General features: G+C 43.6%; 2 protein-coding genes across 2 annotated transcripts in view; one reads left to right on the top strand and one right to left on the bottom strand.

The window, feature by feature from the left end:
• Nucleotides 1-7,214, top strand: part of MRS2 (MRS2, magnesium transporter) — a 15,858-nt gene extending 8,644 nt beyond the window's left edge. The window contains exons 7-9 of the mRNA XM_015414723.1: nucleotides 2,322-2,439; nucleotides 3,475-3,588; nucleotides 6,916-7,214. Coding sequence (XP_015270209.1) covers nucleotides 2,322-2,439; nucleotides 3,475-3,588; nucleotides 6,916-7,026 — 343 coding nt within the window. The 3' untranslated portion in view covers nucleotides 7,027-7,214. The remainder of the gene's footprint in view (nucleotides 1-2,321; nucleotides 2,440-3,474; nucleotides 3,589-6,915) is intronic.
• Nucleotides 7,215-7,308: 94 nt separating this feature from the next.
• Nucleotides 7,309-21,663, bottom strand: part of GPLD1 (glycosylphosphatidylinositol specific phospholipase D1) — a 66,583-nt gene continuing 52,228 nt past the window's right edge. The window contains exons 19-25 of the mRNA XM_015414726.1: nucleotides 19,595-19,697; nucleotides 19,413-19,506; nucleotides 18,607-18,798; nucleotides 11,481-11,641; nucleotides 10,477-10,503; nucleotides 9,730-9,780; nucleotides 7,309-9,141 (exon numbers count right to left, since the gene is read on the bottom strand). Coding sequence (XP_015270212.1) covers nucleotides 9,064-9,141; nucleotides 9,730-9,780; nucleotides 10,477-10,503; nucleotides 11,481-11,641; nucleotides 18,607-18,798; nucleotides 19,413-19,506; nucleotides 19,595-19,697 — 706 coding nt within the window. The 3' untranslated portion in view covers nucleotides 7,309-9,063. The remainder of the gene's footprint in view (nucleotides 9,142-9,729; nucleotides 9,781-10,476; nucleotides 10,504-11,480; nucleotides 11,642-18,606; nucleotides 18,799-19,412; nucleotides 19,507-19,594; nucleotides 19,698-21,663) is intronic.

Genomic DNA, 21,663 nt, shown 5'->3' on the forward strand with positions numbered 1-21,663 from the left:
CCTAAAGCGCCCCGGATCCGAGCTCCTCTCTTCTGAGGGGCTCGTTCGGGTCTCCGCTCGCGCGGATTCCCTCCTCCACCGCGGGCGGGCGAGGCGCCCTCGGGAGCGACCCGAGGAAGCGTCCGCCATGCGCGGGAGCCAGACCGGAAGCCGCCAATATCCCTCTTATTGTTGACTGGTGACTCTTTACTACAATTGTAGTATATGTCAAAACCTTCCTTTTTCCTTATTTATTTATTTATTTATTTATTTATTAATTATATTTATATCCCGCCCATCCCGCGAACGGGCTCAGGGCGGCTGAGTAAGTGCAATATCAGAAAGCCAGAAAAATAGCCTTAAACGAAGAGAGGAATGCTAAAAGTACCATAATGCTCCTGGCTTCACTCCAGAGCCTTTTCTGATCTTCTGCTCCTTTTGTAAGTATTGTTGCAAGGTAACAGTAAACATGTTTGCCCTCTATACGCTTTAGCAGGTAACTCTGAAAAGTCATACCCTTTATTAATGCCATGAACATTTACTGTTACTCTGTCAGTACTTACCAAAGTAAATGAAGGCAGCAGAAATTTAGGTAAAGGTAAAGGTTCCCTTGCTCAAAAGCCAGTCGAATCCGACTCTAGGGTTGCGGTGCTCATCTCCGTTTCAAAGCCGAAGAGCCAGCGCTGTCCGAAGACGTTTCCGTGGTCATGTGGCCGGCATGACTAAACACCAAGGCACACGGAACGCTGTTACCTTCCCACCGAAGTGGTACCTATTTATCTACTTGCAATTTCTTGCTTTCGAACTGCTAGGTTGGCAGGAGCTGGAGCTAGAGATGGGCGCTCACTCCGTCATGCGGCACCCGGGTCTTGAACTGCTGAACTGCTGACCTTCCACAGCCTGCAGCTGTGGGTCAGTGGTAGAGCCTGCCATGGTGGGGAGGGCGGGATAGAAAATAAGTAAATAAATAAACACTTTGCATGCAGAAGGTCCCAGATTCAATCCCAGGATCTCCAGCTTTTGTAGAACAAGAGACCTGGCAGTAGGCGATGAGGAAGGAGTCTTACTGTGACCCTGGAGAGCTGCTGCCATTCTGAGTAGACAGTACTGACTTTGATGGACCCAGGGGGTCTGATTCTGTATAAGGCAGCTTCGTGTGATTCTCCATATCCCATTTCTATATTGCCTTACTCCTCTCCAGCTAAATAGCCAGGGCTATGTCAAGGTATTTAAGGTCCCTTTTAGTAACCTTACGCCAAACCCTTTTTTTATTCTGTACGTTCTAATTTTTATCTTGTATTATTTTAACCAGTTTTATGTCAGACATATATACTTTTACTCTCTGTGTTTTAACGCAGATCCTATTCTGCATTTTATAAATCTTTTGTATTGTACTGTACTTGTAACAGCCATTGGCCATATGCAATAAATCGAACTGAACTGAATATTGCCTTACTGTCTCCGAATGCAAATAGTTACATAACTACGAATTACGCTCTTATGGTCTGTTAAGCATAATCTGTAGAGTGCTTGCTTATATGGCCTTGACTCCATGTCTAGAGAATCATGTGCACTTCCATGCGCTAATGTCAAGAACTAAGCCAATTAGCTTCCGCTCCTGTTGTCTCCGGTGTCCTGCAAAATAACCCAGAGACACGTGTGTCTGTTTTTCTGGGACCCATCTTGATATACCTCTCTGTTCTGTTACAATTTGGATAGTATGAGGAGCATCTTGGAGGGCTCTTCGCAGGGGAAGTCCTGAGAATGGGCTCTTCTTCCCTGTTCACTAATGGTTGAAATTACTCCCAAGAAGGAAATTGCCTGCATTTTTCTGCTGCTCTACTTCTGTATCCCTTTGTCCCAAAGGCCTTGGTTCTGTATAAGCATCTTTATGTAAAGTTACAGCCTAGATTGCATTTAGTTGCTTTATTGTACTGACAGTGTCTAGGCAGTAACCTTAATAGTATCTCTGCCAGGGAAGCAGAGAAGGAAGTTCATTTCTGACTTCAGAAACTATGTTTTGTATATGGGTCATGAATCTTGTTCTGAATATGCTCTTAGTAAAGTAGCAAATGATGTTCCATAGACTTCTAATTCATCATGTATAACAGGATCACTAAAGTCCAGTTTGTTCAAACAGAAATCTAGAAGCTTCTAGAAGAGGTAAAAGTTTAGTGGGAGAGTGGAAATGAGCAGACTATTACTTCTGCACCTTTAATGGGAGAGGAACTATGGAACTTGCATATTCTTAGTAAATATTTTCCAAACACGTCCCGATCTATCAAAGATGCACTGATTGGCAAATTCATTTTGACATTGCTTTAATTTTTTCTTCTCTTTAGCCACCGTAATATAATGATGAGGCTGAACTTGCAGTTGACCATGGGTACCTTTTCTCTTTCGCTCTTTGGATTGATAGGAGTCGCTTTTGGAATGAACTTGGAATCCTCATTTGAAGAGGTAAGACATAGCTGGGGTGGGGGCTTTGTAGTAATTCATAAAAGAAAATGCTGCTGATTTTGCTTGTGATAGGATTCCAGTGGTGCATTCCTTAGGTGTGTCAGTGTAAAGTAAGAAGAGAAGCTAGTCCGGTGGCTTGAATTTCTGGTGTACCAGGTGGTCATCAGGGAGTGCTAAATCCCTAGGGTGTGATGGAAAAAAACTCATTTTAATCACTGTATGTAGCACGTGCAACATTTTACAATCTTGTACATATAATAGTTGCAGCAGTACTAAAGGAAGCTTATCGTTCAGTTTCACAGATGAGTGGCTTGGTTAAATCCTTACTAGGCTAAAGGATTACCCGAGATAAGAACACAAGCCTACATTGTGAACTGTGGCCTCCTTGGGAGGGGGGAAACAGGAGAAACCAACTTTTTCAGCTACTAAGAACAAGCCCCAGGCTAGTCGAGGAGGTTTTAGCTTCAGAAAGCTGGGATTATGGAAGAGACCAGGGAGAGGAGGATTCATATGATGATGTTTTCTGGGGCACTGCCTCATACCCTTTATCACCCCTTCACGCCTGGGTGGATAATAAAACAAGTTGGTGGCCAGTGGCTGCAGGTCTCATTGTTTATTTATTGTTTAGACTTTTAGGCCGTCCTTCCCTGCAAGTGGGGCTCAGGGCAGCTCGCAACAGAATAAAAACACACAATCCAAGTTAGATTAAGCCAACATTAAACAGTACAGAATCATAAATAAAAATTCCAAGATGGTGAATAATTTAAATAAAAACTGAACTAAGGGTAGGTAAGGTGGGGGGGGGGACCTGAGCGCACCAGACTACTTGCTGTCCCGCTGCTGTCCCCAGCCAAAAGCCTGGTGGAACATCTCTGCCTTACAAGCCTTTGCGTTCGCCCTCAGTTGAACAAGGGTGATTTCTAGGTAATAGCTTGCAGAGAGGTGAAAATAAGAGATGGTAATGGGAAGACTTGAAGATGCAATGTCTTCAAAAGAAAGACCAGCATCATTAAATATTTGCCTTCACACTACTAGGACAGAAGAATATTCTGGCTGGTGACAGGAATTATGTTCCTGGGCAGTGGCCTAATATGGCGGCGGCTGCTTTCATTCCTGGGACGGCATCTAGAACCTTCAGTACCTCCATCTGTGAGTATGACCTTGTGTCAAACCTTCTTTTCATCCTTCCCAAACACCCTGGCTCCTTGAGATCTTTCCTTCACAGGAACCACTGGAGTGAGGAGAATATGACAGTGTTCCCTTTGTCGTGATAAGGATAGTGCCTGATCTACACAAGTAGTGGTGGTGTTGAAGGACATTTGAAATGCATTCATGTGTGGCCTGAATTACATGGCAAGCCACTGATACGAAGCAGCTTCACTATGTGAACCTAGAAATCATAGACTCATAGAGTTGGGAGGGACCACCAGGGTCGTATAGCCCAACTCCCTGCACGATGCAGGAATTTCACCAATACTTCACCCCACACCCCAAGTGACCCTTGCTCCATGCCCAGAAGATGGCAAAAAATACTCCTCCAGAATCCCTAGCCAAATTGGCCTGGAGAACAAATGCTTCCTGACCTCAAAGTGGCAATCAGCATTTCCCTGGGTGTGTAAGAAAGGGCCACAAGAATTAAGCACTGATGCAACCCTTCCTGCCCTCCCTTCTCGTGATCTGCCTAAGTTCACAGAATCAGCATTGCTGTCAGATGGCCACCTAGCTTCTGTTTAAAAACCTCCGAAGAAGCCTGTTCCGCTGAGGAACCACTCTGTCAGGAAGTTCTTCCTCATGTTTAACTGAAAAGCCTTTTGATTTAATTTCAACCCATTGATTCTGGTCTGACCTTCTGGGGCAACAGAAAACAACTCCACATCATCCTCTATATGACAACCCTTCAAGTACTTGAAGATGGTTAACTTATATATCACCTCTCAGTCATCTCTCCAGGCTAAACATACCTGGCCATTTTCCTGTTGGGTGCTGCCCATAAAAGTCATTTTTGAAGGCACGCTCGCTCGCTCTCTGTCCCTGATTGCTGTCCGCTACTGTCTCCTGAGATTCATGCTTCGCCCAAGTAGCAGACAGATTTTCAAGTGATACTGTCAACTAGAAGGAGGGATTCCTGCTTTCATTGGTACAGTTCCTCTACTATAGGAGACAGAAGATACATTCTGCCCTAAATCTCTGAAAACTACTGAGTGAGCAGCCCAGAGCAGCCCAGAGATGGGTAATATGAGTAATATGAGTGAACTCCTCCCACAAGGGCCTCTATAAAAGCTCTGCTGTTGGAAGAGGACAAGAGGAGTTATCTATTCCATGATGCCCTAGTTCTCCAACTAAAAAGGGAAATTTTGAGCTGCAAGATAAAATCCCTATTCTTTTCAATGGACACGATTAGTCATAGACATGTGGGAAATTCCCGTTTCCTGTCAGTTTCAGTTAAATTATGGTATGTTTTCAAACTTTGTTGTATTAATTTGTGTGGGGCAAGAGCTGTACTTTTCTAGCACAGTCTAGACAAGTCAGGAGCTTACTGCTAATTCTTTTAGGGTCCTTAACTGGAGCACATGAAGTTTTGGAGGTCAGACCACCCTAAATCCTCTTAGGAGACGAATATATCTGTTAGCCGAATTGCTTTATCTACAGCAATTGGCAAATTTTATACTGGGTGCTTGCCAACTGTACCAAGGTCCAGTTCCCACCAACGGGTTACCAGAGAAGGAGTTTGAGGCTGGCATAGTTAAAATAACTGTCTTTTACTTAAGAATATAAATCACATACAAACAATACTGATGCTCTCACACATTCAATCAAGTTCCTTAGAAATACAGTATTAAATGGAGCACATTTGCATTAGCAGGTAGGGTGATGGTGGGTGATACTTATCTGTCCTGAAGCGTGTTCGTTCCAATGGAGAATGGATGGGAAGAAATATAAATCTAGGGAAGTTTAACACACAGCTAGAACCAGCCAGCACATGTGCGTCTCTTGACTGCAGATCAAGAGATCAAGTTAGAGGCAAGGGTTTGGATATAGTAAGCTGGACAAAAAGAGAGTTGAAAGCAGATAGGGATCGTTGCGGGGGTTGCTAGCTAGCAAGGGCCAGTTTAATGGTCCTTACCTTTTATAGGTGGTCTTTTGGGTGGGTGGCGACTGTGCCACCTACCTATTAGTCCGTCCCATAAACAATCCTATTGGTTGCATGTAGTGAGGGGTGGACAATATTGTAACCTAAGACCTAACTCAGAGGATGGCATCTGGGCAAGTGTGAAAACTTGGTGTCAAGATGCTCCCTTGAAGTGCAGATGAAGCTTGGCCATTCCCTGGTCATCAAAGGTCCATCTGGCAGGAAATGCCAATGTAAAATAAAGCAGATATGTGGCATACGTGACAGTCAACAATTCAGCAATGGGGGCTGCTTCTTCTCAAGTTATTGTTTCACTGACAATAATGGAGATGTGTGCTTCCTCACCAGGCTGGTAGCTGTATAACTGAAACCTCACTCATGTGTAAGGCTTATGCAGGCACCGTCTCTGTGTTGCATCACAACAGGTGACTTGTACAGCTTTCTGAGCCTGTGTGTGTGTGCACAGTCCATTGTGTGTATAGCAGCAAATATAGTTCATAAAGCAAAATATCAATCTCATCCCTTAACATATCAATATAGTTGAAGCTCCATCTTGTTACTTTCATTTTTAGCAATAGTGCATTCTCTTCCAGCCCTCTGATAGGGGACTTACTTTACGGTCAGTCTCTTACCACAAATCTGTTGGTGACTGCTCTTCCTAACAATTGCCCTGCTTGATAAGCCATTGCATGTGAGCAGTGCGCTGTGTGGCGCCTTCGCATGGCTGCATTTCCAGTGCTTACCTTACACCTGCCACTGCTTGTTTTGTGCTGAGCTGGAGGAAGATACAGGAATTTCATTTTATGTATTACTGGCAAGCCACCATGTCATTTCTTTTTGCTACAGTAGAATTTTTAATGGTCTCAGTAGTGTGTTTCAGACTGTAAAGAACAAGTTTTGCCAAGCTTTGAATTGACTTCACTGCCTGGTAATAACACTTGACATTTACAGAGCAATTTCAGAACACTTCTCATACATTGCCGGCAGAGGTGAGACTTGAGATAGTGACCTTTGGGATCACAGCTCATTCATGTACCTGCCACATGAGAGTACTGTAGGTTACTAATCTCTGTCTCTTAATTCTTATTATGATGCTCATAGTATTATTTATGCTGAGAAAAAGAGGGGCAATTGTAACAAAATAATGGTAACTACCTTAAGACATAGATATAACTAAGTCCGTTCTACCAACATGGAGCAGTTAAGCAGCAATTCAGTTAATTTGACAAACCAGTTGAGAAGCAGCAACTCCCTGGACCTAGATTCCCCACTACTAGATTTCAGAGTTCCTTTTTTTGTGACTATAGTATGTTCTTGTATCTTTGTGTTTTTTGTTTTCTCCATAGATCCCTACTTTGCTGAAAAGAACTCATCTAACAAATGGGAAAGTAGAATTTAAACATGACTTCAAAACAGAATCCTTTGGGTCAAGCAGAAGCACAGTAACCACCCAATGATCATATCTGTTTTGGTGTTCCTTCATAACTTTAGACTCTTTCCTGTATTTTCATATAACGAAAGTATAGAAGTCTTTTAGAGTTGACTTGAGGATGCACCAAAGAAGTACAGCTAGAATAACCAAAATAGAAGAGTAGTCCTACAGAATATTTTTGCCACAGTAGGAAAAAAAGCAAGTGGGACCCATGCAGGCATAAAATTCAGACTTTTTTGGTTGATGCTTCCTGTATTTTGTTTTGAACTTCACGAAGGCAAGAAAGTGTTCCATTCATATTGTTTTTGGTAGTTTATCTTTACATAGGAAGTAGAGATGTTATTTTTTAAACTCTTGCTTATACTTGTTCAATGTATTTTCTCCTTCTCTATGTTGGAACAAAACACTTTCTCTTAGGGATAGGCCTTGGTGGTGGCCTTTCAGAGACTGGGAGTTACTACTTTTCCCTGGATGTTCAGGTTCATGGCCATAGAGGGCTTCTGTAGCCTTACCCCATCTTGGCATCACACAAGCATCAGGTCCAGGAAAGGTTGCTATGTGCATGTCACCAGCTGGCATGGGAATTGTGACCGGTGACCCCCAAGCCCAGCAATGTTGACATTCCGTCCATCTGCCGCCTGGTAAGGGAGGGCTGCATTCAGTCCCCTCCCTGTTCTTTTTTCCTTAACGCCTGATTGGTAAGGATTTTAACTACTATGGAAACACTGAAAATGCACTCCTTTGAACTGGGGCATAGCAGAAAACATGCTTTGGGTTCTTTTCCAATTTGCATTAAAGGCAAAATAACTGTGAATTGGGAGGGATGACAGAGTTCTGAATGACTGCACTCAAACAAGGTAACTGTTTATTACTTGTATTTACACATGAGAAAAACCAGCAGAAAATCTGATCAGCTTGTGATTTCAGACAAGGTAATACAGTCATTAATTGTTAACCTAAGTAATACAGACAGAATCTGAAAAACAGATTGACGTGCAAAGGAAAGTGACAGCATTTCATTAAGAGTAGAAGCTGTTTACAGGGAAATCCCCAATAGGTAGTAAGAATGTGCAACGACTTCTAAATCCTGCTGAGTTCATTGTACAGATTAGGAATCCTGCAGTGCTTTGTAAATCCAAACTCTTATCCTATCCATTTTCCTGCATCTTGAAATACATGAAGATTACCAGTGGGATAGACTATTGCCACCAAGGGCAGAGTGGTCATCACTTGCTCTCCTCCCTGTGGATTAGTTTATTGATGGTAGGTAGATTAGTTAAGTAACAGAAGTTAATAATAACTCTGGTATCTAATCTATTGACTTTAACATTGTGAACTGCTCTGACACTGCACAGTGGGGAAATGTGTGTTCTAAGGGCCCAAATAAATAAATGGTGACCTTGGCTGAGAAATGCCATTGCCTGTGTACTAATGATTTAGATTCTCATAGGATGGGAGGTATCTATTTGGCTGGTCAGCTGCCAGATTCTAGAGGGAGAGCATATTCTGTAGTCCTGTTCCCATCACTCCATAAGGCACACACACTGGTGATATTCATAAGTAATTAGTTTGCCATCACACAGGTGCTAATGCTTGGGCATGGACCATTGGGATCTAGATGAAGGGGTGGTTTGTTTTGGATCAGGATTGAAAAATCAGAAGGGTGGGGTGGGATATGTGTTATTACTATCAGAATTTATTTTCTGTGTTGCTCCATATTTTGAATGTTCTCCGCTGAATTAAATTACATTGTACTACATAATAAATATTTAAATTAAGACTCCATGTAAGTGTGGTGTGAATTTTCATGCAACAGATGAAAGCTACAAAACATTGGGGGGGGGAGATGCATTTCCACACAATTATTCTTTTTAACAGCTATTATGGGCATTTAAATTGAGTATTACTAACTTTCAGAGATGGATTGCAGCTTTCATTAATTAAAAAGTATTCTCAGTAATGTTATAATGATCTGCTGTTTTCAACAAGCTCACCTCCAAAAAAGCAGGAATTATATTGGATAGTTTGCTGAAAAGCAGACTTGACAGAACAACACAACCGTTTAAAAACTGTAGATAAAAAGCCTTCCACCAAGTCGGGCTTTTACTGAACTTCTTTCTGCAGCTATTACAACTTCATTCTGCAAAGACAGAAAACAGCTAGTAAATACTATAGAATTCCATTCCATCCATGGGAAAAATACATTGTTATTTTAAGGGTTTTTTTACAAGTTTCCTTTCATTGCCAAGATAAAAGAATTTCTGTTGCCTCTTTGGATCACCTGGGTATGCAAGCATTAATTGGAAAAAAATACTTCCAAATGTGCTATAGAGACAAAGCTTATATCTCTGACAAAATGTGAGTTTGTATCTGAGCAGAAATAAGTCTGATGCATGGCCACTGCTGTATTATTATCTCCTCTCTCTCTTGCATAACATTTAATAACAAAATGCATCTGTTCTCTTTTCCTGCCCTACAAGCAGCAGCCCATGAAATGTTATCAGGGCAGGGAAACTTACATTTTGAACCAATGAACTTAAAGGAATGATGTGAAAAGAGACTGGTTTTCAACTGCTTCTTACAGATTTTTCTGACTGCAAAATTTAGGCAATAAGCAGCCTTTCTTCCATTGGGTCTCTGCTAGTTTTATTCATTATGATATAATGAAACCAGTTGAGAATTGTTATAGAAAGCAGCTAGTTTCCAGCTTCTAGGTGAGCTTGTTTACCTTTTGTCCAGATTTTATTGTAATCACAGCACTCCCAAATCTTGATCTTTCCTGGAATTAAAAATTGGTTTGAGAAATATTCAAATGTTTTCATAGTTGCTATAAGACACCAAAAGGTCATCCAGTCAACCACCACCCTGTCCTGTCCAACAGTAGGCCAGCCAATCCAATCTTGATTGCAGCATATACAAGCAGAAGTGAGGTACCCTAAATAAGGGATGCTAACAACAAACCCTCCAGATTATTCAGGAGAAAGAGCAAAGCCACTTACTCTGAAGAACTGAACAGCTCAGGATCTATAGGCCATTTGACTAAGGTGGAAATTCTGTATTGATACTCAGAGCTTCCCCATGCTCTTGAAGTCTCGTCTTAAAACACACTTAAGAAGGATAAATCCCACCGAGTTCAGTAGACTGAATGGATTTAGTGCACATCTTTTGGGTAGCTACCTCTCCAACCCCCCAATATTTTGTTTCCCATTGCAATGAGTTGATATTAGAAAGAATGGGGGAGTGTGGAAACCCGTCAGAGATCAGTCAAAATCAAAACAATAGAAATCACATGATTTTTTTGTAAATTAATCCAGCAGTGGTGCCTTAACCTAGAAAGATTTGTTGCTGTAACACCACTGTAGAATTTGACAGTTTTAGTATTTGAAAATCTTCTAATGTCTAAAATAAGTGACTTAAAGGTATGGGGTTCTTCAGTCGAAATAGCACTTTGCACATTCAGAATCTGGTTACTCACCTCAGGTGAAATTAACACATATTTTGCCTGTGAAGGAAAAGGGGAGGGGGAGGCTCATATTGTTACGGTTACCATTTTTAAAATGCATACAGCAAATATTTTTCATAAGGCATGCACATTTTTAATGTAGCTGTATTTATATCCCATTTTTTTCTATCGCAGAACCCAGGGCAGCATACATTGGAGTCCCTAGCATACATTGGAGCAGACTAGACCCAGACTTGGCTATTTTTAGCAAGTGGCTCAGTCAGGTGCCCTCCAACCACACTCTGGGACCCTAACTGCATCTGGGCTTTGAAATGTAGAAAGTGGGGGACTGTGAGACTTGTGGGGGGATCCCCCCTCCTCCTGCTTGGTGGTGGGAGCTCCTGCCCCCTCCCCCGTTTTCAGTACTTCTGCCTCCACCTTTCTGGCTCACCTGGCAGGGTTAGTGGCCCCTTCCATTGCCTGCCTGACTCACACAGGGGCAGGAAGCAGCACCTCCTGACTCACACAGGGGCAGGAAGCAGCACCTCCTGCATACCTGCAACACATCCGTCTTTCCCTTCCTGGATCATGCAGTGGGAGCAGCTCCCACTCCTCCCCATCTTCCTCAAAATGGCAACTAAGACCTCACAACATAGTATAGTAAGATCTCGATCTTTCCCCCCAATGTTTTTGTATTTTTCTGCAAACCTTGGGGGGGGGGGTCCCTCAGGTCTGTAGAAAAATACCCCTTACCTTTACCTGGCCCTGTTGTTTTGGGTTTTTTAATTTATATTTATTTATTTAAAACATTTTATGCCACCTTTCCACCCAGTACAGGATCCCCAAGGCAGCAATCAATCACATATATTAAAACTAGTTTTAAAATACATAGTATATAAAAGATTAAGTTTTGGCCAGCACAAGGGCCCGGTTCAGAATATCAATTACTGATACTTTTGGTGTATCGACAATTAATTTAAAAAAAACTCACAGGCATGTATAAATGAACATTTGCTGTCTTTGCTCTGTTTTCTTACCCAATCCTCAGGGCAAGGGGAGGTCCATGATTTGCAGTGCTCAGTCACATTACCGGAAGTGGTCTGGTTACCACTATATATATAAACACGTTCAGCATGTCTTCCAAACATTCCAGCCATGATTCCTTCTGTCTGAAGAGGTGATGTTATAACGATTTCATCTGCAACCATTCATAATAGGCAATAAATAGGTCGCACAACTAACGAAAATTACTATGGATTGGATATATCAAATGCTTTGGTATAATCAACATATAGCCATGACAGACTAATTTAACACAGGCAAATACAAAACTAGCAAATCAGTATTTATTGAATATTGTTCTGAGTAACTCAAAACCATGTATCATCTGAAAATTAGGTGAGCATAACGGAAAGGATATTTTAATTTTTAAACAACATTCAGTGCAATTACTTATTAATACAGGTACACTTAAGGTACATAATGCCTTGGAAATAATAATACCTTAGGTTGTGTGTCCTTTGTAAAGTTAGCTCTTGTGCCATCCAGCTAATGTGAAAACATTATGCAGATCATAGTTACTTCTGCTATAAAAAGACAGGTTGCTTACTTGTAACTGGTGATCTTCGAGGGGTCATCTGTGCATTCACACCCTTGGGAATAGACTGCGCCTGCGCTGACCTTCGGTATCGTTAGCAAGCCAAAGGGATTTTCGCGCCCACTCCCAGGTCACGCGCCAGGCTCCACTGTGTGTGACCAAGGAGGGGCACGCAGATCCCGCCAGTTCCTTCTGACCACCGCCCAACAGCCTTCAAAGAACAAGATGAAGGGCCAAGAGCAGAGGGGAAGGAGGGCGGATGGTGTGAATGCACAGATGACCACTCGAAGATCACCAGTTACAGGTAAGCAACCTGTCTATCTTCTTCGTGGTCTCTGTGCATCACACCCTTTGGGAGACTAACAAGCAGTAAACGCTTACCTGGAGAAGCGGCCAAGGCCCTACATCTGTGCTGTCTAACACTGCTCGATCCACTGCTGTACGTCTACTGAGCTGTGTATCAAGGGTGTAATGCTTCACGAAAGTGAGGGGAGTAGCCCAAGTTGCAGCATTACAGATGTCTTCCAGAGATGCACCTCTTAGGAAAGCGGTAGACGTTGCCACTGCCTGCGTGGAATGAGCTCGAAGCAGTCCCGGGAGCGGCTTCCGTGCCAGAGTATAACACAGTTTGATAACCTCCACAATCCATTTGGACAAACGTTGTGAGGAAATTTTCTTCCCTTGGGAAGGTAAACTATGAGATATAAACAGTGCCGGAGACTTACGGAAAGGCTTGGTTCTGCCCAAATAAAATAAGAGCGCTCTCTTAACATCCAGGGAGTGCAGTCTGCGTTCTTCCTCATTGGAGGGAGATGGAAAAAACGTGGGGAGAACTATATCAGAACGTAAATGAAACTCCGACACAACTTTAGGCAAAAAGGAAATGTCCAGAGCCAACGAAACCTCTTGAGGGGAAAAACTCAAATATGGTGAGTCACATCTAAGTGTTTGCTCACTCTACGCGCAGAAGTAATGGCCACCAAAAATGCTGTTTTTAAAGATAACAACTTCAAACTACAGGTAGCCAAAGGTTCAAAAGGCCTACCCGTTAAAAAGGAGAGGACCAAAGCTAAATCCCACGCCGGAATGGGTTCACGGCGGGGAGGGTACATACGGATGAGACCCTTAGAGAACTTGTCTGTGGGTGGGAAAAAACTGAAAATCCATCTATAGATGGATGGTGCGCTGACACCGCAGCTAAATAAACTTTCACTGAAGAGAAACTGAGTCCCATGTCCATTCTAGACAAAATAAAACCAAAAATTGACCTCAAATCAGACGGGGGAGGAGGCAATTTGAGAGAGACCAAGTACGGCAGAAATTTGGTCCACTTCCCATCATACGAGGCTCTAGTGGAAGGTTGGCGACAATTGAGAAGAACCTCATCTATTCTGTCATGTATTACGGAAAGTGTATGTTCCACACTGTTAACTTGAAGCTCAGAGGATCGTGATGTAGAATCTGGTCCCTTTGAGCCAGAAGAAGATCTGGTACCCGAGGGAAATGAATGAAGCAACCCTTGGATAGCTGAAGTAGTAGAGGGAACCAACGTTGGCGAGGCCACCACGGGGTCACCAGAAGACAACGAGGTCTGTCCTGCTGGATCTTGACAAGGACCCGGTGAATGAGCGGAAGGGGAGGAAAAAGGAACACAAAATGAAGTGTTCAAGAAATCAAAAGGCCATCCCCCATGGACAGAGGGTCTATCCCTGCTCTTGAACAAAACTGACGGCATTTCGCATTGTGGCGAGTCGTGAAGGCATCTACTTCTGGATGACCCAACTGGTTGAAAATGGGCCAGAGGTACTTCCAGTTGAGTTCCCATTCGTGGTCCGTTGCTCCCCCTCTGCTTAAGAAGTCCACATGGACGTTCAGAATTCCCAGCAGATGGGCAGCCCGGATAACCAATTTCCATCGGAGGCAGTCCTCCCAGATGCTCAAGGCCGGCCAGCAAAGCGCTCTGGATACCGTTCCTCCTTGACGATTGATATAAGACATGGTGGTTGTGTTGTCTGTAAAAATCATGACCACATTCCCTGCTATGGCACGCTGAAACGACTGGAGGGCATAATGTACCGCCAACAGCTCCAGGTAATTGATATGGCGGTTTGTCAAGTGAGAGTCCCATTGTGCCCCTACACACATCCCCTTCATGTGAGCACCCCATCCCCATAGAGAGGCATCTGTGTGATCGATACTGTCGTAGCCGGAATTTGGAATGGAGCCCCTGCAAATAGATTGGTCTCGGAGAGCCACCATCGAAGAGAGTGGAGGACATGAGGAGGAACCACCATGGGCAGGTCCAGAGGATGACTCTGGGGACGGAATTTCTTTAGGAACCACAATTGTAACGGGCGCATGCGGAGACGTGCACACGTGAGCACCGATGTTGTGGCTGCCATGAGTCCCAACAACCATTGGATGCGGACTGCTGAGGTTTTGCTTGAGTGGAGTAACAGTTGAATCTCGTAACGGAGAGATTCCGCCCTCTGACAAGGCAAGTACGCCCGAGCGTCCATAGAATCGATGACAGCCCCAATTAATTGTACTCGAGTCGCAGACTGAAGCATGGACTTTTGAAGGTTTACAAGAACACCCAGAGATGCAAGAGTCGAAAGAGTAAGATCGATATGACGAAGGAGGACTTCTTTTGACTCCGCAACCAGCAACCAGTCGTCGATATATGGGAATACCTGAATTCCCTGGAGACGTAGATGTGCCACTATGACGACCATCACTTTCGTAAAGACCCTGGGGGAGGTAGAAAGCCCAAAGGGGAGGGCCTTGAATTGGTAATGTGCTTCCCCTACAGTGAATCTGAGGAAGCGCCTGTGGGAGGGGTGAATCGACACGTGGAAGTACGCATCCTTCAGATCTAAGGTGACCATCCAGGCTCCCGGTGACAGTAGTGGCAAGATGTTTTGAAGAGTGGTCATTCGAAATTTTTTGTGGATGATAAACTGATTTAGATTTCTGAGGTCCATGACTGGATGAAGGCCTCCGTCCTTCTTCGGGACCGTGAAGTACCAAGAGTAAAAACCTTGACGGTGAACAGAAGCTGGAATAGGTTCTATGGCATCCTTTGCGGTAAGAGATTGAACTTCTTGAAGCAGAACTGGTGATGCCGGGGTTTGAACGAAATGAGAGAAGTGAGAGATTTGAAAAAATTCGATGAGATAACCATCCTTGATGATGGAATGAAGCCATTTGTCCGTTGAGATCTTTTGCCAGGCGTCGAGGAATGGAACGAGACGAGTGGCTAGAATGGGGGAGGAGTCAAAGGCCCTGTTTAGGGTTCTTTGAAGCCTTCTGCTTGTATTGTACAGAGGGTGAGAATCTTGGCTTGTTTCCAAAGGAATGAGACTGAGAAGTAGGTGGTCTCTGCCACTGATTAGTGGGAGATTTGGAGGAAGATGGTCTGTGTGACCACGATTGCCTAGACCATTGTTTAGGCTTATTGAACTTTGATGATGGGGAGATCCCCAGGCTATGAGATGTTTTGATACTTTTGTCCAGTTCTTGGAGCACAGAATCAGTAGTGGAACTGAATAAGCCAGCACCCTCAAAGGGACCGAGGGTGTGGACCGAGTGTCATAAGGGAGTGACGAAGAGCGAAGCCAAGCATGTCTATGCAAGGCAACTGAAGTAGTGATAGTCTTGGCAGCTGACTCCAAAGTAGCGGCACTAATCTGATGCCTGGCAAGAACCATGCCCTCATTCTGAATCTTTTTCGCTTGGGAACCGAATTCCTTAGGAAGGTGTGATAAACACTCGGCCATACGTTTCCAAAGGTTGAATTGGTAACGTCCCATGCATGCAGCGTAATTGGATGTCTTTATGCCCATCGCTCCTACAGTGTAAAAAGTTTCTCCCCATTGAATCAATCTTTTTGCCTTCTTTTTCTGGCGGAATAGAACGACTCGATTTTCCTTTTGTGGATGAAGTCACCACAAGAGAGTTCGGTTTGGGGTGAGTAAACAAAAATTCAGCCCCCGTTTCTTGGATCTTATACATGTGGTCTAATCTCTTATTAGACACGGGTAATGAAGAAGGACGATCCCAAAGATCTTTCGTAGTTTGCAACATCACCTTGGTCATAGGTAATGTTACAGAGGATGAAGTGCTAGACTGCATGATGTCAAAAACATTATCATCAACCAATTGCGATATTAGGGTGGGAGTCATGGAGAGGTCTAATGCCACCCACTGAATAAAATCACCATACGACTTGACATCCTCTGAATGTGAAATAGGGAGATCAGCCTCAACATCCGGAGGTGGAGAAGGAAGGTCTGCATCATCCCCTTGATTAGAGAGTTCGTCTGAACTAGAGGAATCCTCAGAAGGTTCAGAAGAGGGAGCGGGCAAAATCGGTAGCGACAGTACATCAGTCGGTACCGACTGAATCGGGGGCAGGGCTGGGCACGACTTGTGCGTCGGCCTCGAAAACTTCGATCCTGATGCTGGGTCTCTATACTGAGATACTCTGGATGACACCAACTGACGATCCCACTCCATCGGCAGGGGAGGTGGGGGAGGAAGGGCCCATTGTGGGTATGGGTAGCTGCCATAAAGGTATCGCTATTGACGCTGATCCCAGGTTAAGGGAGGCGAAGGAGGCGGTCGGTGTCGATCGTCCATGCTGTGCAATGGCGATCCCGCAAGAGACTGATGGCCAGAGAGTTCAGCTTTTGACAACGGTGCCTGTTGGGTTAGATCCATATCCGGATCAGAGTCGACAGGCTGGTTGTGGTCCAGAGGACTGGAAAGTGGAGCATGACCTTGAGTAGTAGCAGACACCGTAGAGGCTACATGAAGAGACTTGGACTTAGAGCCCTTCTTAAGCTTTGTATGATTTTCTTTGGTGTCTTTGCCCTGCTTCCGGATCTTGGAAGGTACGGCATTATTTGACCCCTGCTTCCAGATCTTGGAAGGTACGGGGCTGTCGCAGGTCAATACCGACAGTTTCGGTGTCGATGCATCAATAGCGACCGTCGACGTTGAAGCTCCCAAAGTGGGGAGAGGGGCGTCTGAAGTCATAGTAGACATTGAAGCATGCCCGGACGTCTCCAAAGGAGAAGACGACTGTGGTGAAAGAGCCTTCTCCATGAGTGCCAAATGTAGCCGAGCAGCTCTATTTTTTCGTGTTTGGTTCGAAAATTTTTGGCAATGTCGGCACGAAGTAACACGGTGTGATTCCCCTAGGCACAATAAGCAGCGCGAGTGTCCGTCAGAGGGGGAAATCTTCAGTCCACAGGACTTACACCGTTTGAAGAAACCCCACCGCGCGGCCATAGGCCGGCGGAGAGAAAAACGATTCAAAGTTGAACCCGAAAGAAAAAATACTCTAAACTAAGAGAAAAATGAAAGGAAAAAAGGCTAACTAACGCAGTAAAAGACAAGGCTAGAAGTAAATACTTAACCGACCGAAGCAAGGCGTCCTACCAGCGCAGCGGTCAGAAAAGAACTGGCGGGATCTGCGTGCCCCTCCTTGATCATGCGCAGTGGAGCCTGGCACGTGACCTGGGAGTGGGCGCGAAAATCCTTTTGGCTTGCTAACGATACCGAAGAAGGTCAGCACAGGTGCAGTCTATTCCCAAGGGTGTGATGCACAGAGACCACGAAGAAGATCTGAACTGATTTTCACTCTAACATCTCATGAAATGAATTTCAAGAGAGAATGAGAGCCCTTTCTGGGCTCATTGAGAATATCCAGTGGTAGATTTTAATTGAACACTGGACTTTCAGTCTGATGCAACCCTGCTTTTTTCTGTCTACACCTCTGAACATTTCCCCAAATATTTTTATATCCCTGTTCCAGAAGAATGTTTCTTCAGGCAGAGGGATTTCCACCTACAGAATGCAACTTTTCACCTCCCCCTTCCTGTTGTAGCTGAAATGCTGCTCCTGAAATGCTTTGCCTCCAGGAGAAGCATTTCGGGGGGGGGGGTGGATTCAGGGCTGTAGTGGGGGCAGGGGGAAGTAAGAACATTGAATTCTGCAACTGAAAATCCTTTTTGTCCACAGAAATGTTCACACAGGAGGCAGGCTGGCTTTGTACAACCAATATCGATGGTGATACTCATCTAGATACCACTAAACTGACTGGATGCATCTTTTGATACACATATGCACCCCCCCCATCTGGGTCTACTAGATGATGCAAATGTTTAGACCTGAGTTGGGGCCAAAGTGTTTATCATAAAATAATTTTTCAGACACTTGAAATGTGGAACTCAGAACATACAGAGGCTATGTAATGTTATAGATTACAGACAGCAAGAATTTATATTTTTCTCCTGGTGAATGTGTTTTAATATGTGTATTTGAAAATATGCAAGTATTATTTTTTTAAAAAACTGGCAAGTATCCACCTAAAATACTTAAAAGATTTGTGATGCCAGTAATCCCCCCCCCCCGTATAGCCCCATATAAAACTTGAAAACTTGCACATAGTTGTGTCTTATTTTTGCCGGCCCTAGTAAAATTTATCACATGGCTTTTGCTTTTGTACAGGGCCTTGTACTTTTAGACCCTTCACAAATGAAATATGATAATAATTTTACCAAATCCATCACCGTCCAGGTCTCTCAGGTGTACGTCTTCTCCAAACCGTGAGAATCTCCTGTCCCCACTGAAAGTGCTGAGCAAAAGAGGCCTGGTACCATCTGTGATGGTACCATCTATCATTGCATACATTAAAGCAGCTCCTGTTTGGTGTTTCACTGAGGTTACAAATGCGAATTTAGATGAACTGTCTGAAAGAAAGCAGCCAAAGTGACAGGATCAGAGCACTCTTCCTGGGAGATGGTTATAACAACTAGTATTAATGGATGGGCACTGTCCATGGAAGAAGGTTGTAACCAGAATCAATAGCAGTCAGTGCTGGCTCTACCATCTGTAAGTGTGAAATAACACAATACGATGAACAGTTTTCATAACCGTAATCTTCAATTCTTACAGTGTTAATCCTCTCAGTTAACTTTCTCATTTCAGGGGAGGGATTATGGGATCCTTTCCAATTCTCCACAGTTCAGAACATAAAGGATGGTTCCCTGTTTACATGAGAAGGCAGCTATGGTCAAAATGTGCCAGCCATAGGTAAATTTAAAATGCTGGGACCTGTGTCATATTAGCAGAACAGAGGAAACTCCATGACTTCAGGAGTGGAAATAACAGGACAAACGACTTAACAAAAATGACTTGGTGGCATCAAGATCCTTCTGCTGTAGCAAAGTAAACCGTGCAAAAGTTCACAAACATTACTACTGATGACTAAGACTCTTTGCTTGATGGAGCTCAGTTTGTTGTGAACTTCAGAATTAAAAAAACCATTGCACAGAAACACGACCACGAATCCAGCAACACGTACCTTGTGTTGGTGCCCCAATTACCAACACATGCCTGGGGACTCCTTCAACAGAAATGAAACCTGTTGCCAAGGATGAGCCCAGTCTCCCCATTTCCTGTGCGTTTATTAAAAAAAAAAGTCAGCTCTATAAAGATGGATTCTTCCTCACGTATTATGTATCTCTAATTTCAAGGAATACCTACCTTGTCTCCAGTTAAAGTAAACCAGCTGTGTGTGTGCGGTAAGATATAGCCATACACTCTTCCAACAGCCTGCTTAGTATCCTGTGAGAGATAGCAACCTAAACTAAAGGATACAGTCAACATTTGAGAAACATCATGTTGATGGGCTTTTAACAAAACATACATTCCAAGTGATATCACCAAAGTAAAATACAGTTATTTCATTTCAGAGCCTCAGCTTTTAGAACATGTAGCTACTGCTAGTCATGCTTACAGACTTTGGCCTTGAGGAAGTTGCTGTGCCTCAAACATATGATGGAAAGAAAACATTTTGCAGAAGGGAAGGTACATGAGAATAGAACACAAAACTAGAGTTACTTGTCCTTACTGTTCAGGACCATTAGGACTGCATAAATAATTAATTAAAAGAAAATGAATGATACTTGTACAGAACATGCAAAAGTAACTGCAACAGGAATTATCTGTAGACTTCATAGAAAGACTGGAGAATGTGTTGCTAGGCCTTTTTTTAAAAAACACAATTTTATTAGGATATATTCAATTACATTCATTTTTAATTCAAACATTTCTACTTATCCAATATCCTACCCCCCTCCTTTTCCCCCACAAAAGGCGTCCCGCAGTGCTCCGACCTCCTGCACATTGCTTAAATGTTGTTCTACATATTCTTTCATATAGTTTCAATAGGTAACAATTACTTCCATATATTATCTCCTCATAGTCAATAATTGTCAAAACAAAATATAACATCTTTTAGTTCTCCGTTTTTTTCCAAATATTCTTTCAGATCTTTCCAGTCCTCAAAGAAATCTTCTGCTTCCATATCATTTAACTTCCGTGTCATCTTGTCCATTTCTACCATATGTAATAATTTTCTAATCCAGTCTTTCACCTCCGGGACTTGATCTTGTTTCCAACATTGAGCATAAGTCATTCTTGCTGCCGTGATCATATACATTTACTAGACATATTATTATTCATATTGGCAATCTTTTTTGGTGTCATATACCATCTGTACATCATCTTGTAACAGTTCTCTTTTAAATTAATACACGTCGAAATTTTAAGTGCTTTTTTCCACAAAAACTCCCAAGATGACAACATTATTTCTTTGTTCATATTAATTGCCCATTTTATCATTTGCTCTTTTACCATTACGTCTTCCGTGTACCATTTTAACAAAACCTTATACAATTTTGAAATTACTTTTTTGTCTCCCTCAAACCATATCTTTTCTATCTCATTTAATTTTTCTCTGAAACCAAAGGTTCATCATCGTGGCTTCTGTGCAGTCCCACATGGGATCTGCACAGGCGCAGGCCAGCCAACGGAGAGGAACTAGCAAGCTTCTTATAGGAACTTTTTAGACTCCCAAGAGTGCAGGCCCCCCTCCCACTCACTGTGACTTCGCGCCAAATCACGTGATGTGGGAGGAGCCAGCACTCGTCCCTCAGTTCTCTTTTTGCCGCCGGTGAGAGAGGACTTGAAAGTAATAGCTTCTTTGACGTCCTGTGAGGTAAATTTTTTCTGAGGTAAAATCCTCTGAATTCAGAGCCCTAATGCCGCTTTTCAAAAAGTGTGACCAGTGCGGAGCGAAAATGGCCCAAACAGATGAACACTCCTCCTGTCTCCTGTGCCTCGAGGAGGGCCATAATACCAGCAACTGCCGGGCTTGTCACAGCTTGACACCAAGGGCGAGAGAGACCAGAGCAGCGCGCCTTAAAGCCGCCCTCTGGGAACAAGCTCTTCGGGGCACCTTAGATGCTCCGTCAGAAAAAGCCCCTGAATCTGAAAAGCCTCCCTCGGTCCGCTCCGCGCCTACCCTGAATCCAGTGACTGACAAGGAATCCAGGGCGCTTTCTGAACCCCCGAGAAAAAAGTCCAAAAAGACTAAAAACTTGACTCTGGGTTCACCTCTAAATAATTCGAGGAATAAGCCTTCAACTTCTGCCAGAGGGCGGGTGGTCTCGCCCTCCCCAGTGCGAGAACCTCCTCGTTTGAAGCATCGCCCGCGTTCGCGGACGAGAAAGCAATCAGCACCGTCTGCTGCTGAAATTGTGCTGTCGCAA

This window comes from Gekko japonicus, unplaced genomic scaffold (genome assembly GCF_001447785.1).
Source record: "Gekko japonicus isolate JY-2015 unplaced genomic scaffold, Gekko_japonicus_V1.1 scaffold1433, whole genome shotgun sequence".
NCBI classification, from domain to species: Eukaryota; Metazoa; Chordata; class Lepidosauria; order Squamata; family Gekkonidae; genus Gekko; species Gekko japonicus.